General features: G+C 42.9%; 1 protein-coding gene across 8 annotated transcripts in view; it reads right to left on the bottom strand.

Moving 5' to 3' along the window:
* The window catches only part of LOC126235804 (leukocyte elastase inhibitor-like), a 188,533-nt gene that overhangs the window by 71,451 nt on the left and 102,489 nt on the right, over window positions 1-14,593 (bottom strand). For all 8 annotated transcript variants that reach the window (XM_049944625.1, XM_049944631.1, XM_049944630.1 and 5 more), the window contains exon 7: window positions 4,572-4,716. In XM_049944625.1, coding sequence (XP_049800582.1) covers window positions 4,572-4,716 — 145 coding nt within the window. The remainder of the gene's footprint in view (window positions 1-4,571; window positions 4,717-14,593) is intronic.

Genomic DNA, 14,593 nt, shown 5'->3' with positions numbered 1-14,593 from the left:
GGTAAACATACCATTACAGTGCAATGGTACCACAATACATGACCCAAAAGAACTCAAAACCTTTCAAATCAATATTTCAGCAACATAGCTACCAAGCTACAACACAAATTTGACAAAATACAGCTGCACAAACACAGAACTACACTGAAGAGCCAAAGAAACTGGTACACCTTCCTAATATCATGTATGGCCCCTGTGAGTACATAGAAGTGCCACAACACGACATCACATGGATTCTACTAATGTCTGAAGTAGTACTGGAGGAAATTGACAACATGAATCTCGCAGAACTGTCCATAAATTTGTAAGAGTACAAGGGCTGGAGATCTCTCCTGAACAGCATATTGCAAAGCGTCCCAGATGTGCTCAATAATGTTCATGTCTGGGGAATTTGGTGGCCAGCGGAAGTGTTTAAACTCAGGAACAGTGTTCCTGGAGCCCTCTGTAGCGATTCTGAATGTGTAGGGCGTTGTATTGTTCTGCTGGAATTGCCCAAGTCCATCAGAATGCACAATGGACATTAATGGATGCAGGTGATCAGACAGGATGCTTACATATGTGTCACCTGTCAGAGTCATATCTCGACATATCAGGGGTCACGTATCACTCTAGCTGCACACAGCCCACACCATTCCAGAGCCTCCACCAGCTTCATCAGTCCCCTGTTGAAATGCAGGATCCATGGATTCGTGCAGTTGTCTCCATACCCGTACGTGTCCATCTGCTCGATACAATTTGAAACGAGACTTGTCCGACCAGGCAATATGTTTCCAGTCATCAACTGTACAATGTTGGTGTTGAGAGGCCCAGGTGAGGCATAAAGCTTTGTGTTGTGCAGTCATCAAGGATACACGAGTGAGCCATCAATTCTGAAAGTCCATATTGATGATGTTTCATCGAATCATTTGCACACTGACACTTATTGATGGCCCAGCACTGAAATATGCAGCAATTTGTGGAAGCGTTGCAGTTCTGTCACACTGAATGATTCTCTTCAGTCACTTTGGTCCCATTCTTGCAGGATCTTTTTCCGGATGCAGCAATGTGAAGGCCACTTGTTGACAAACTGCCTGTTGGCTTCTGCCTTGGGTTCTTCAGCTGACGTTCATTTGATGATTTTTCTGACATTTAACCAGCTTTTGTGGCTGTTAAATTCACCCTCCATTGCTGTTGGTGGACTGGCACTGAGCTCACGGTCGCAGGCTATATGTACCTGGCACGCCGATGTCTGAGGGCTTCTCTGCGGTCATTTCCAGTGTGGTTCTCCTCTTGCTACTTGCGACAGCTGTTCGCTGCAGCACGGGAAGCCAGGATCCGTTTACCTTGAGACTTCCCTCTTTTTTGTTGAAGCCATTCCTATTTTTGTGTATTTCTACAGCTCCTCTGAACAAGGGGGTATGAGAGTTCTTCTCTACAGCCAGAACTTCTGTGTTGGCGAATTTTACTAGGTGGTCAGTCTCACACTGAGCGAGCTCTGCCACAGCTGATTTCTCCACCTGCAATTTTGTTTATGTTCTGTAATCCTTGTGTTGATCAATCGTCCAACATAAATGTTTCTGCAAGTGTATGGCATGCAGTATATTCCTGGCATTGCAAGTGGGCTCTTGTCGCCTTTGCTGATCTGAGACACACTTTGATTTTCTTTGTCAGTTTTTAAATAGTCGTGTTTGCACAATATATGGCCAATTTTATCCATCACTCTGTGAATGTATGGCAGAAAGGCCATACCCGACACTTCTTTTCCTGATTTCTCACTTCGCCGAGTGTTTGGCTCTGTTATGCATCTAATATCACTTGTGGAGTACCTGTACTCTTCAGAACACTCTCAAAGTGTTGTATTTCACATCTGAGGTGCTTTGGCTCACTTATTCATCTTGCCCGCATTACAAGCGTCTTAATCATGCCTCTTTTCTGGTTCAGGTGGTGATCTGATAGTTTGTGCAGGTATCGATCTGTGTGTGTCGGTTTTAGAAATACGTGTTGTGTCCCAGGTTTTCACCATCCCTTGTGAACAGCACATCTAGAAATGGTAGTTTTTGTCCTTCTCTACTTCCATAGAAAATTTTATGTTGTCATGGTGACTATTCAAGTGTCTTAGAAAGTCACTGAGCTTTTCTTCACCATGGCTCCACACAGTGAAGGTATAATCAACATATCTGTACTACACTTTAGGCTTATAATGTGCCAAGTCCAGTGCCTGTGCTTCGAAGTGTTCCATGAAGAAGTTGGCCACCACTGGACTAAAAGGACTACCCATAGTGATGGCTTCCAGCTGTTCATAGAACTTCAGTCTGGAACCGCGCGACCGCTACGGTCGCAGGTTCGAATCCTGCCTCGGGCATGGATGTGTGTGATGTCCTTAGGTTAGTTAGGTTTGAGTAGTTCTAAGTTCTAGGGGACTGATGACCTCAGATGTTTAGTCCCATAGTGCTCAGAGCCATTTGAACCATTTTTGTTCATAGAAGCTGCCATTCCTCGTGAAATAGCTCGTGGCAAGACATGCATAGAAGAGCTTTGTGATGTCTTGTGGGAAGATGGAACTGATGTGCTCCAGAGAGTCCGTGAGTGGCACTTTTGCACTTTTGTAAACAAAGAAACAATGTCTTCACTCGGTGAATTGAGAAATCAGAAAAAGAAATGTCGGGTACAGCCTTTCTGCCATACATTCCCAGAGTGACACACAGAATCAGACATATATTGCACAAAAAAAACGCATGAAGACTATTTACAAACTGACAAAGAAAATCAAGGACAGTCTCAGATCACCAAAGGAGACAAGTGGCCCACTTGCAATGCCAGGAACATACCGCATACCATGCACATGCAGAAAAGTTTATGTTGGAATGACTGGACAATCAATCAACACCTGGGTTACAGAACATAAATGACATTGCAGGGCCAGCCGCGGTGGTCTAGCGGTTCTAGGCGCTCAGTCCGGCACTGCACGACTGCTACGGTTGCAGGTTCGAATCCTGCCTCGGGCATGGATGTGTGTGATGTCCTTAGGTTAGTTAGGTTTAAGTAGTTCTAAGTTCTAGGGGACTGATGACCACAGATGTTAAGTCCCATAGTGCTCAGAGCCATTTGACATTGCAGGTTGGGGCAGGTGGTGAAATTGGCTGTGGCAGAGCACGCACTGTGTGAGACTGACTGCACCAGAAATGACTACAGAGGAGCCCTCGGATGTTGGCGTGCCAGGTACACATAGTCTGCGGCTGTAAGCTCGGGACCTGGCCACCACCAGCAATGGAGGGTGAATGTTTGACACTGCCAGCCACTCATGCTGGCAAAACGTCAGAAAAATCATCAGAAGAATGTTGGCCAAACATCCTGAGACAGAAATGAACAGGCAGTTTGTCATTTGATGTTTTGCCAGATTCTTGATATTCACTATATCTACATCTACATCCATACTCCGCAAGCCATCTGACAGTGTGTGGCAGAGGGTACCTTGAGTACCTCTATCAGTTCTCCCTTCTGTTCCAGTCTCGTATTGTTCGTGGAAAGAAGGATTGTCGCTATGCCTCTGTGTGGGCTCTAATCTCTCTGATTTTATCCTCATGCTCTCTTCACGAGATATCCATGGGAGGGAGCAATATACTGCTTGACTCTTCAGTGAAGGTATGTTCTCGAAACTTCAACAAAAGCTTGTACCGAGCTATTGAGCGTCTCTCTTGCAGAGTCTTCCACTGGAGTTTATCTATCGTCTCCGTAACATTTTCACGATTACTAAATGATCCTGTAATGAAGAGCGCTGTTCTCCATTGGATCTTCTCTATCTCTTCTATCAACCCTACCTGGTACGGATCCCACACTGGTGAGAAGTATTCAAGCAGTGGGCGAACAAGTGTAATGTAACCTACTTCCTTTGTTTTTGGACTGCATTTTCTTAGGATTCTTCCAATGAATCTCAGTCTGGCATCTGCTTTACCAACGGTTAATTTTATATGGTCATACCATTTTACTCGTGAAATGGTCATACAGGTAAATCCTCACTTCACCACTACTTCAGAGATGCTGTGTCCCGTCGCTTATGCACCAACTATAACACCATGTTCAAACACACTTAAAATCTTGATAACCTGCCATTGCAACAACAGTAAGTGATCTAACAACTGTGCCAGTGACTTGTTGTCTTATATAGGTATTGCCGACTGCAGTACCATATTCTGCCTGTTTACGTATCTCTGTATTTGAATATGCATGCCTATACTAGTTTCTTTGGTGCTTCAGTGTATAACCTGCCATTGCAACAACAGTAAGTGATCTAACAACTGTGCCAGTGACTTGTTGTCTTATATAGGTATTGCCGACTGCAGTACCATATTCTGCCTGTTTACGTATCTCTGTATTTGAATATGCATGCCTATACTAGTTTCTTTGGTGCTTCAGTGTATAAATTCTCAAAGGAACACTCCTAACGGTTCTGGTGAGCCAATGTGAAATACAAAGACAAAATCCCAAAAATAAGCTCAGGTGGTCATATCTTCGAAAAATAATATGTTCAATATGATACAGAATAACTGTAATGTAGAACAAGTCTTTAGTGAGAATGTCTTCTTATTACATACCAGTTGCAGCTGCAGCTTCAGTACCTTCCTCATTTACTTCAATGAAAGCTTTGTGGAAGACTTTGCTGACAACAAGACCAGGTTTGGAATCATTAATCCCCGTAAAATCTGCATTGCAGTCATCAAACATAGCCTTCATGCCAAGCTGAAAGTTCAAGTGCATCTCTTTTAAAACTAGCATCAAAATTCTTCAATAACAGACAATCTTTGAAACAATGAACGTTACCATCACTGACATTCTCATGTATATTTTTATTATGAAACAATGAATTATTGAAGTAAATCAACTTGTATAAACATTTTCCTGTTCAGTATGACTTGCATTATGTACCGTGTGCAGCAACGTACAGATAGCAGCTGCCACTGATTACCATTCACTTATTACCATCCACACACAATAGTTTAAAAGTAAAAAGACAAGACTGATCACAATACTAATCTTCAGATTAATCTTTCTTAGAGCTATAGAATATTGACACAACCGCGTGCGCGCCCACAAACACACACACACACACACACACACACACACACACACACACACGCACTCGCAAATGCAGCTCATACAGACACATGACCACACCACAGCCTCTCACAGCTGAAGCCACTGGCTTGTCTATTTTGACAAAAGCCTTGTTGGCAGGGAGGGGAGGGACAGCAGGGTAGGGGTAGGGGAAGATGCTGTGCTGCCTGCAGCAGCATGCAGGAACATGATGGGTAGATCACAGAGCTGCTACGTGCAGGGTCAGGAGGCTTTGCTGGGTGATGGAAGGGGGGGGGGGGGTTGGAGGGGAGGGAGAGTGGAAGTAAGAAGGGGCAAGAGACCCATTATCATCTTTTTATTTATATTTCTCTTTCATCTCATTGCGTTTTCACACAATTTTAGTTCATTTTCACCTTTCACTCCCTTAAGTTTCACCTTTTCTTCCCTATAGTTCATCCCTTTCACCTTTTTTGTGATTTTTTCTCTGTATTTTTACACATACTCTTCACTGTGGATCCTTTCTCCTACTCTATGTGCCAATACAGAAAAGTCTCTGTATCTCTATCTAGAACACAGTTGTACATACTGTTCCATCTCTACAGTGTCTCTATCAAATCTCCCCGCACCCGTTCATAGCCAACAAACCCTGCTACCATGCTTCGTAGATATATTAAATTTACCACAACCTCAGGAACTCCCTCCCATCATCAAACAGAATCCAGATCCTAAACAAACCCAGAACTCTATCATGAACCTTTCCTCAAAATGCCTCAGTCCCATGGTAGCCTTGATCAGTTTTTTCTAAAGGCCTTACGTTTTGCCTATTTCGCAAATTCAATCATACAGGTCTTGTTAAAGACCTTCTCTCCTTCTCCTGGTCCCTGGATTAGAAACACTTGTTTGCCACCAACCCTACCAATTAAATTCAATACAAAACCAATATTGAATCCTGCCTGATGCAGTTCACTCCTCCATCTGACCTGATCCACTTCACTATCGCCAGCTCATCCTCGTTAAATTTCCAGAATTACCTAACTTTAAACCTTGCCTCAACATTTTCAAAATTCCTCAACATGGGTATCCACCTTACATCTGCAGAAAGAACAGCAATCCACCACCTAAAAACTGATCCCAACTTTATAATCTGACCTGCCAACAAAGGTTTCACTACTGTAGTTATAACCACAAGGATTACCCAACAAAGGGACTCTGCCAGCTGTCAGATATGTCCACCTACAAACCATGCTACAGTCATCCCATTCCAGATATCCAGCAGAATCTCCAGTCCCTCCCCAAATCCTCAGGTCCATCTCAGAGCTTCTCTCATGAGTCTCTCTTTCTCCTCACCCTCAGCACTGCCCCATGGGGTACATATTTTCTTAAGTCCCTAAACCCAACCATGCCCCATTGAGGCTAGTTAACATGCCCCCTAAAAGGCAATCTAGGTCACTGTGGACCAACGCCATCAGCCTATTAGCTACAACCTACCTTCCTATATAAAAGATACCAATCATTTCCTCCACCCACTCCTCATAGTTCCTGTTCCTTTACTACCCAGTGACCTGCTCATCATTGTCACTGCCACTCCTTCTACACAAAATTTGTCAATGTCTGACAAAGTGCAAATCTAAAATGTCATTCCTAGTCGCCATGACCAACCATATCCTCACCCATAATTACTTCTCTTTTGAAGGCATCACCAACCTATGCCAACTTACAGTATTCATTAGTCAGAGGAGTCCTTCCTAACACACCAGAATCACAAATCTGTCGCTGGTTCAGTTCACTGATAGAATCTTGATGACCTGGGTTGAGGGTGAGGATACCCTATCCACATTCCTCCAGAATCTAAACACCTTCTCCCTCATTCACTTCATCTGGTCCTCCACAACCCAACAAATCAACTTCCTCAGTGTTGACCTCCACCTCAAGGACGGCTACATCAGTACCTCTGTCCATGTTAATCCTACCAGCCAACAACAATATCTCCACTTTGAGAGCTGTCACCTATTCCACACCAAGAAGTCCCTCCAGTACAGCCTAGCCACTCATGTCCATCACATCTTTAGTGAAAAGCAGTCCCTCTCAAAATAAGCCAGGGGTTTCACACTAGTCAGACACACGTTCAGTGCATATAGTATCAGCGCTGTCTGTATGTAGAATGGGGAAGGTGCACGAACTATCTGAGTTTGAGCGAGGGCAGATTGTGATGGCCTGGAGGCTCAGCACAAACATTTCAGAAACTGCATGCTTGTTAGATGTTTGAGGAGTGCTGTGGTGAGTGTCTTCAACACAAGGTGAAACCACATCCAGACGTTGTGGGTTTGGGCACTGAACACTCCTAATGATGAGCCTCCGCAGCCAATGACCCATGCATGTGGCAATGTTAACACCACAACATTGGCAACACCAACTCAAATGGTCACATGACCATTGGCACTGGATTTTTGTGCAGTGTCAGAGTGTTGCATGGTCTGATGAATCCTGAACCTTCTTCATAAAGCAAATGGGAGGGCATGAATCCACTCTCTTCCTGGGAACAGCTCCTTAACACCTGTACTGCATTACAGTAAACGTGGCAGTGGCTCTATTATGCTCTGGGAAACACCCACATGGGTATCCATGGGTCCAGTGTACCTCATGCAAGGTACCATGATGGCCAAGGAGTATCATATACTGGTTGTAGATCATGCACACCCCTCATGTCGATCACGTTTCCCTACAGCAGCGGCATTTTTCAACAAGATAATGTGCCATGTAACAAGGCTAGGTGTGTGATAGAGTGGTTCAAGTAACACAATGGTGAGTTCCATTTGATTTGCTGCTCCCCAGTTCACCAGATCTGAACCTGATCGAACACAAATGTGGCGTCAGAGCTCATCACATCCCTAACCGAAATTCACACGAATTAGGTGACTTGTGTGTGTGCAGATGTGCTGTCAAATCCCTCCAACAACCTATCAAGGCCTCATTGTTTCCATGACATGACACGTTGCCACTGACATCGGTGCCAAAGTTTGACATACTGGCTATTAGTTAGGTGGTCATAATGTTCTGGCTGATCAGTGTATATTCACTGTCCAACCACAAAGAAACACTACTCTCATGATTTCCACCAGGGTTTTGACTACCTCTGACCATGCTCTGAAATGAATAATATCCTCCCCACCCATCCCAGCCACCAAATCTATGCAATAAACCCACTTGCCGCCCCCCCCCCCCCTCCTGCTCCCAACCTCTCCCCTCATCACTTATATGTCTGCAATAGCACTAGATTCAAGGTGTGTTCATCTACATAAATATTATGCAAGCTACTGTATGGTGCATGGCAGAGGGTACCTTGTACCACTACAAGTTATTTCCTTTTCTGTTCCACTCACAGCTAGTGGGAGGGAAAAAAGACTATCTATATTCCACCAGACAAGCCTAATTTCCCATATTTTACCTTCATGGTCCTTATGCAAAATGTATATTAGTGGCAGTAGAATCATTCTACAGTCAGTTTCAAGTGCTGGTTCTCTAAATTTTTTCAGTAGTGGTCCTTAAAAATAATGATGTCTTTCCTCCAGATTACCATTTGATTTCCTGAAGCATCACCATAATACTCCTGTGTTGTTCGAACTCACTGGTAAATGATTTAGCAGCCAACCTCTGAATTGTTTCAATATCTTCCTTTAGTCTGACCCAGTGGGGATCGCAAAACATTTGAGCAGTACCCAAGAATAGGTCACATTGGTATCCTATATGTGGTCTCCTTTACAGATGAACCATACTTTCCCAAAATTCTCCCAGAAAACAGCAGTCAACCTCTTGTGCTTTCACCATTTCATATCACTGTTATTTTATACCCAGATATTTAAACGATGTGACTGTGTCAAGCCGTACTACTAATGCTGTTGTTTTTCCTACTCACCCACATTAACTCACATTTTTCTACATTTAGAGCTAGCTGCCATTTGTCACATAAACTATAAACTGTGTCTGAGTCATCTTGTATCTTCCTACAGTCACCTAACTTTGACACCTTCCCGTACACGACAGCATCATCAACAAACAACCATAAATTGCTGCCCACTTTGCCTGTCAGATCATTTATGTATACAGAAAATAATAGCAGTCCTATCACACTTCCCTAGGGCACTCATGACAATACCCTTGTCTCTGATGAACACTTGATGTTGAGGACAACATACTGTGTTCTATTCATTAAGAAGTTTTCAGCCCATTTACATATCTGGGAACCTATTCCATATATTTGTACCTTTGTAATGGTCTGCAGCAGGGTATCATGTCATACATTTTTCGGAAATCTAGATATGTATTCTGCTTGATGCCTTTCATCCATAGTTCACTGTACATCATGTGAGAAAAGGGCAAATGAGTTTGCATAAGTGATGCTTTCTAAAATCATGCTCATTTGCAGACGGAAGCTTTTCAGTTTCAAGGAAATTTATGATATTCACACTCAGAATCTGTTTAAGAATTCTGCAGCAAACTGATATTGGTCTGTAATTTAGCATATCTGAGCTTTTACAATTCTTATATACAGGAGTCACATGTGCTTTTTTCCAATTGCTTGTAACTTTGCATAGCAAGAGAGATTCATGATAAATGCAGGCTAAGTAAGGGGACAATGCTGTTGAATACTCTTTGTAAAACCGAACTGGGGTTCCATCTGGACCTGGTGACTCATATGTTTTCAACTCTTTCAATTATTTCTCTATTTCAAGCATGAATATTACTATGTCATCCATATGGGTCTCTTTGTGATAATCAAATGATGGTATGTTGTATGATTCTCTTGCATGTCTAAAAACAGGAAAGAAGAGAAAGAATGAACATTGAGAAGAGTCTCTCTCCTGGATGTATGATTTCTTAAACTTTGGCTTTTGTTTTACTTTTTTCTACTGCTTCACCAGACTGGTCAACAAGTGAGTGGATGGAGTCCCTAAACCTACTTCATGATTTCACATAGGACCAGAATTACCTTGGGTTCTTGGTCAGGTCTTTTGCAAAGGTATGACAGTGGTAGTTGTATGCTTCACAGATAGATCTTTTCATGTATGCACGAATCTCTACTAACCTTTGTCTGTCATCATTTGAGCAGTCATTTTTTAACAGACTGCAGCAGCCTTTGTTTCTTCAGCATTTCCTGAATTTTTTTGGGGAAACCATAGTGGGTCTTTTCCATACTTAATCCAATTACTACGCACATACTTCACCAGAGCATGACTTAAAATTTTTTAAAACTTTTTCCATAATTCATCTGTATGCATCTGAAACCAACTGATATCAATTCATTGTCTAAGAGATATGCTAACAACCGCTTATCCATTGTTTCTTCCAGAAACACTCTCCCAGCTTTCTTGACTGATTCATTAAAATTCTTACCCATAGTTAATATGATGACATCTTGATCACTAATCCCTGTCTCTATACTAGTGCCATCGATAAGGTGTGGCCTGTTTGTAGCAACATAGTCTAAGATATTTTCATTGCGTGTGGGCTGCCAAACTAGCTGCTCAAGATAGTTTTCAGAAAGTGTGTTCAAAAGTACTTCACAAGACACAGTCTATGCCCCTGTAATGTTTTAATAGATGCCTGAGTCTATTCTCATTAGGTTAAAGCCACTTCTAACTATGAGGCTGTGCTAAAAAGTAATGCCTCAGAGTTTTTTTATGTGAAAAACTCTTAAACCTTTTTGAATAAAACAAATATTATTGATATTCTACATCTTTATTCTTCATATCTACATATTAGCAGCCCTCTACCTCTACAGCACTCTGAATTGTAGCATGTAACATGGCAATGTGTAATATAACTGCTGCGCACTGTAATCAAGTTTCAAATTTGAGTAGTTTGTCCATATGGAGCATCGTCTTCTTCAGCATGACAGTGCCAAATCACACAAGAGTGCAGCATCTGCAACAATCCAACATCTTGGGTGCACTGTCATCAATCATCCTTCATACACTCCCAAATTGTTCCCATTTGATTTTTATCAGTTTCCAAATTTGAAGAACACCTCAAGGACTTCACTTATGTCATGAAGCAATGCAAGCAGAGGTGAAGTTCTGGCTCCATCAATAAAGTCAAACATTCTACAGCCTGAGTGACTATGTAGAGAAATAAATATGTAGACATGGAGAATAAAGTCACAGAATGTTAAAAACATTTATTTTGCTGATAAAGCATTAACATCTGTCACATACAAAATTCAGAAGCATTACTTTTCACCATGGCCTCATAGTATTGCAAGATCTGGGCATTTACGATCTGTGTATTTATGCGCAGCAGACTGAAGACTTTCTTTGAATGACTATGAATTGTCACAGCAGAATCAGGTGGCCAGTAAAAACAGTCACAGCAGAATCAGGTGGCCAGTAAAAACATTCAAAAATTATTTGGTTTCACCTATACCTGTTATGTATGACCAGATAACTTTGCAGTGACTCTCAATTTAAAAAAAACAATAGAGACAATATTTTGGTCAACTTCAGTGAACACTGACCCTCCCATGATATTTAATTTGACTTTCAGATATATATTACATGATTTACTATTATCTCACAGCTTTCTGCTTCAGGTTTCACCCAACTCTTAGTCCCAAGAATAATTTGAGCATGAAAACTTCCCTGGAGGGCACCAAATTCAGGATCTTTGTTAAGAATACTTGTACAATTTACTGATAAAATTTTGACAGTTGAAGTGTCTTTCCTCAGGATGTGGTCTGATTTTGCTATCTGCATATTGAATAATGAGTGTTCATCTGAGTACCTCAAACTACTGCCTGGCCTACAAAATTCCTAAGTGCACGCCACAAGTACTCTGCTACCCAAGTACATGTTTCCTTTGTGTAGATCACACCTGACCTACCAAGGGGAGTCCTACAATTCCCCACCCAATAATGCATATCTAGAAATCTGCAGCCAAGACTCTCACAGAATTGACAAAGCATTTGGCTGAAATCCTGCACTCAGCTTTAAACCAAAGGATCCCAATCCACCCTGGGAACAATGCTGCAAACTGCGAGCTCTGCTTCCACCTTACACATGAGGGCAACAGCCTTTGCCACCTCTGCCAGATGCCTTTATGAACTGAGATGGCCTCAGAACTCATGTGACAGGCATAGTTGATGTCAATATGGGTCACAACTTGCAGATGATTGCACCCTGCGCACTTGATAGCCACTGGCAAGGTCACATCCATTCTCTCAGGTGAGGCCCTCCAGTAGAAATAATGAGTTCACATTGGCTTTCTTTCCAGCACTAAATGGTATCTTCCTAAGGGGTTGGAGCTTCCTACAACTAGCAAACCTCCCAAACCACATATACCTGCTCAGACTCTGTTGAAAGAATGGCCACCTGCTCTCTTGCAGAGCGAATAGGCAAGGGCAGACAGACAGGCAGACAGCCTCCACATCAGCCCTCCACCTCAAGCAACACAAAATTACCACCCAACTGCTGTGAGGGCAGATACAATGTGTTGTGTTCACTAGGAAGTGCCTCAGCAGTGAAGCTTGTGGGCGAAACAAGTGACAGCTGAGATGTCCCATACAATTTGCCAGATCCTCTGCCATCACTACACCCCAATGCAGCATCCTGAAGGCTGCTGACATTAGGCAAAAGTGCATTCAGCTGTTCACAAAGTGCGGCAAGCTCCTCCTGCATCTGTACACAGCATGCACACATCTTACCCATCCTAGCATAACTAACTGAAGAAGTAGACTATAAAAGTGGACAGAAATCTTGACATGTAACTTGCTACCCTCCTGACATATCACCAATGAACATGCTGTGTAGCTGACTGTTTGGAAGAAACCTATTCCATACATCCTCCCACTGCCACCTATTCCAGTCCTGTCACAGGTATCTCCTGTCTCATCAAAGGACCCATATGACCTACAATCTAAGCTGCAACCACTATGCCACTTCTTGATTTTAATGCTTGCTTCAGTGCCTGCACCATTTGGATTCTTCCTACCACCTTAATATTTTCCGGATTGTGCAGGTGGGAACTCTCCTGACAACATATCCTCCATTCCCCAATCCTCAACCCCAGCTTCAGCCTTTGCTAGCCCCTGTCCGCCACCTACCTATCTCTTTCCTTACTTCCACTCCAGCTCTACACATGCCTTCTATCCCACCTATGCCCCTATTAGTTTTTCCCCCTTCTCTACTTCTCTCCTATCCATTCTGCCGCACCTGCTCCCCTTGTCTGACCCCCCCCCCCCCCCCCCTCCAGGCACAGCCTGCACCTTGCAGTTCCACCATGCAGTTCCACCATATCCCTGCATGCTCCCGACCCCTACCCTGCTATCCCTCCCCCTTCTCGCCACATGCCCCCCTCCTTACCCCCATCACAGCAGATTGCTGTCAATGTCAGCCACAGTAACAGTTAAGCCTCAGCACCCAGAGACAGTGACCATGTGTGTGTATGTGTTTTGTATTTCAGTAGAAGGACTTTGTCTGAAAGTTGTTTTAGTATTTATCAAAAAACAAAGATGATGTGACTTACCAAATGAAAGCGGTGGCAGGTCGAAAGACACACAAGCAAACACAAACATACACACAAAATTCAAGCTTTCGCAACAAACTGTTGCCTCATCAGGAAAGAGGGAAGGAGAGGGAAAGACGAAAGGATGTGGGTTTTAAGGGAGAGGGTAAGGAGTCATTCCAATCCCGGGAGCAGAAAGACTTACCTTAGGGGGAAAAATTCACAAACAGTTCCTTTCACCTTTTAAACAACCATTTCGGCTATTTCTAATAACTTTCGCTTTATTTCAATTTCCGTTTTTCCCACATCACTGATAATTTTTAGTCGCTTCTCACAGGTTTTAACGTCATTATTTCTTCGTCAGACAATTGTTAGCCTCATTTTCATAATCTACCACCACAAAACCACTCCTTTTAATACATTACACGCAGTTTTTTCGAAATTTTCCCAAATTTCTCCGTCCTTTAACGTGTTTTGGCGGCAACACAACCACCTAACCTTTGTGCACATCGTTGTCTACCAACCCAAGTCCAACATAGCCCAGCTGTAACCAACACCTTTTCGCCTTTTTCACACCAGATCTCCAGTTACTTTCCAGTTCACCTTTATCTCTCCCCATATATTTTTATTTTCATTTTCATTTCAGCCTCATGGTACACTATTCACCTTCTAATACCATGTCACCCTCACAACACCCCCACAACGACCCCATTAAGTTTTATTTACATTCCCTCCGCAAACATGCCTTCGCCCTAGCCAGATTATGCTCCCATATTCTATTTTCTCAGGCTTGTCTAACATTTGGCATTACCCCCAAAGGCCTCACACTTAAAGTTCCCATCTCTGGCTGCAACCCTTCTTTCCATCAGTCCCTATACCAGTTCCAAACTGAACAATCCATTGCCCTCACCCACCTAATCCTTCACCTACACATCAACTTAGCCAATGAACACACCCGTCAACTCCTATCCTTAATAAAAGTCCTTAATCTTTCCTCTCCCACATCCACACCGGCTGTTCAGGGCATCCTCCTACAGGCCAACCG

The sequence above is a fragment of the Schistocerca nitens genome, chromosome 2 (genome assembly GCF_023898315.1).
Source record: "Schistocerca nitens isolate TAMUIC-IGC-003100 chromosome 2, iqSchNite1.1, whole genome shotgun sequence".
NCBI lineage: Eukaryota > Metazoa > Arthropoda > Insecta > Orthoptera > Acrididae > Schistocerca > Schistocerca nitens.
The sequence above is the reverse complement of the archived record's forward strand: the minus strand, read 5'-3'. Positions and strand labels throughout refer to the sequence as shown.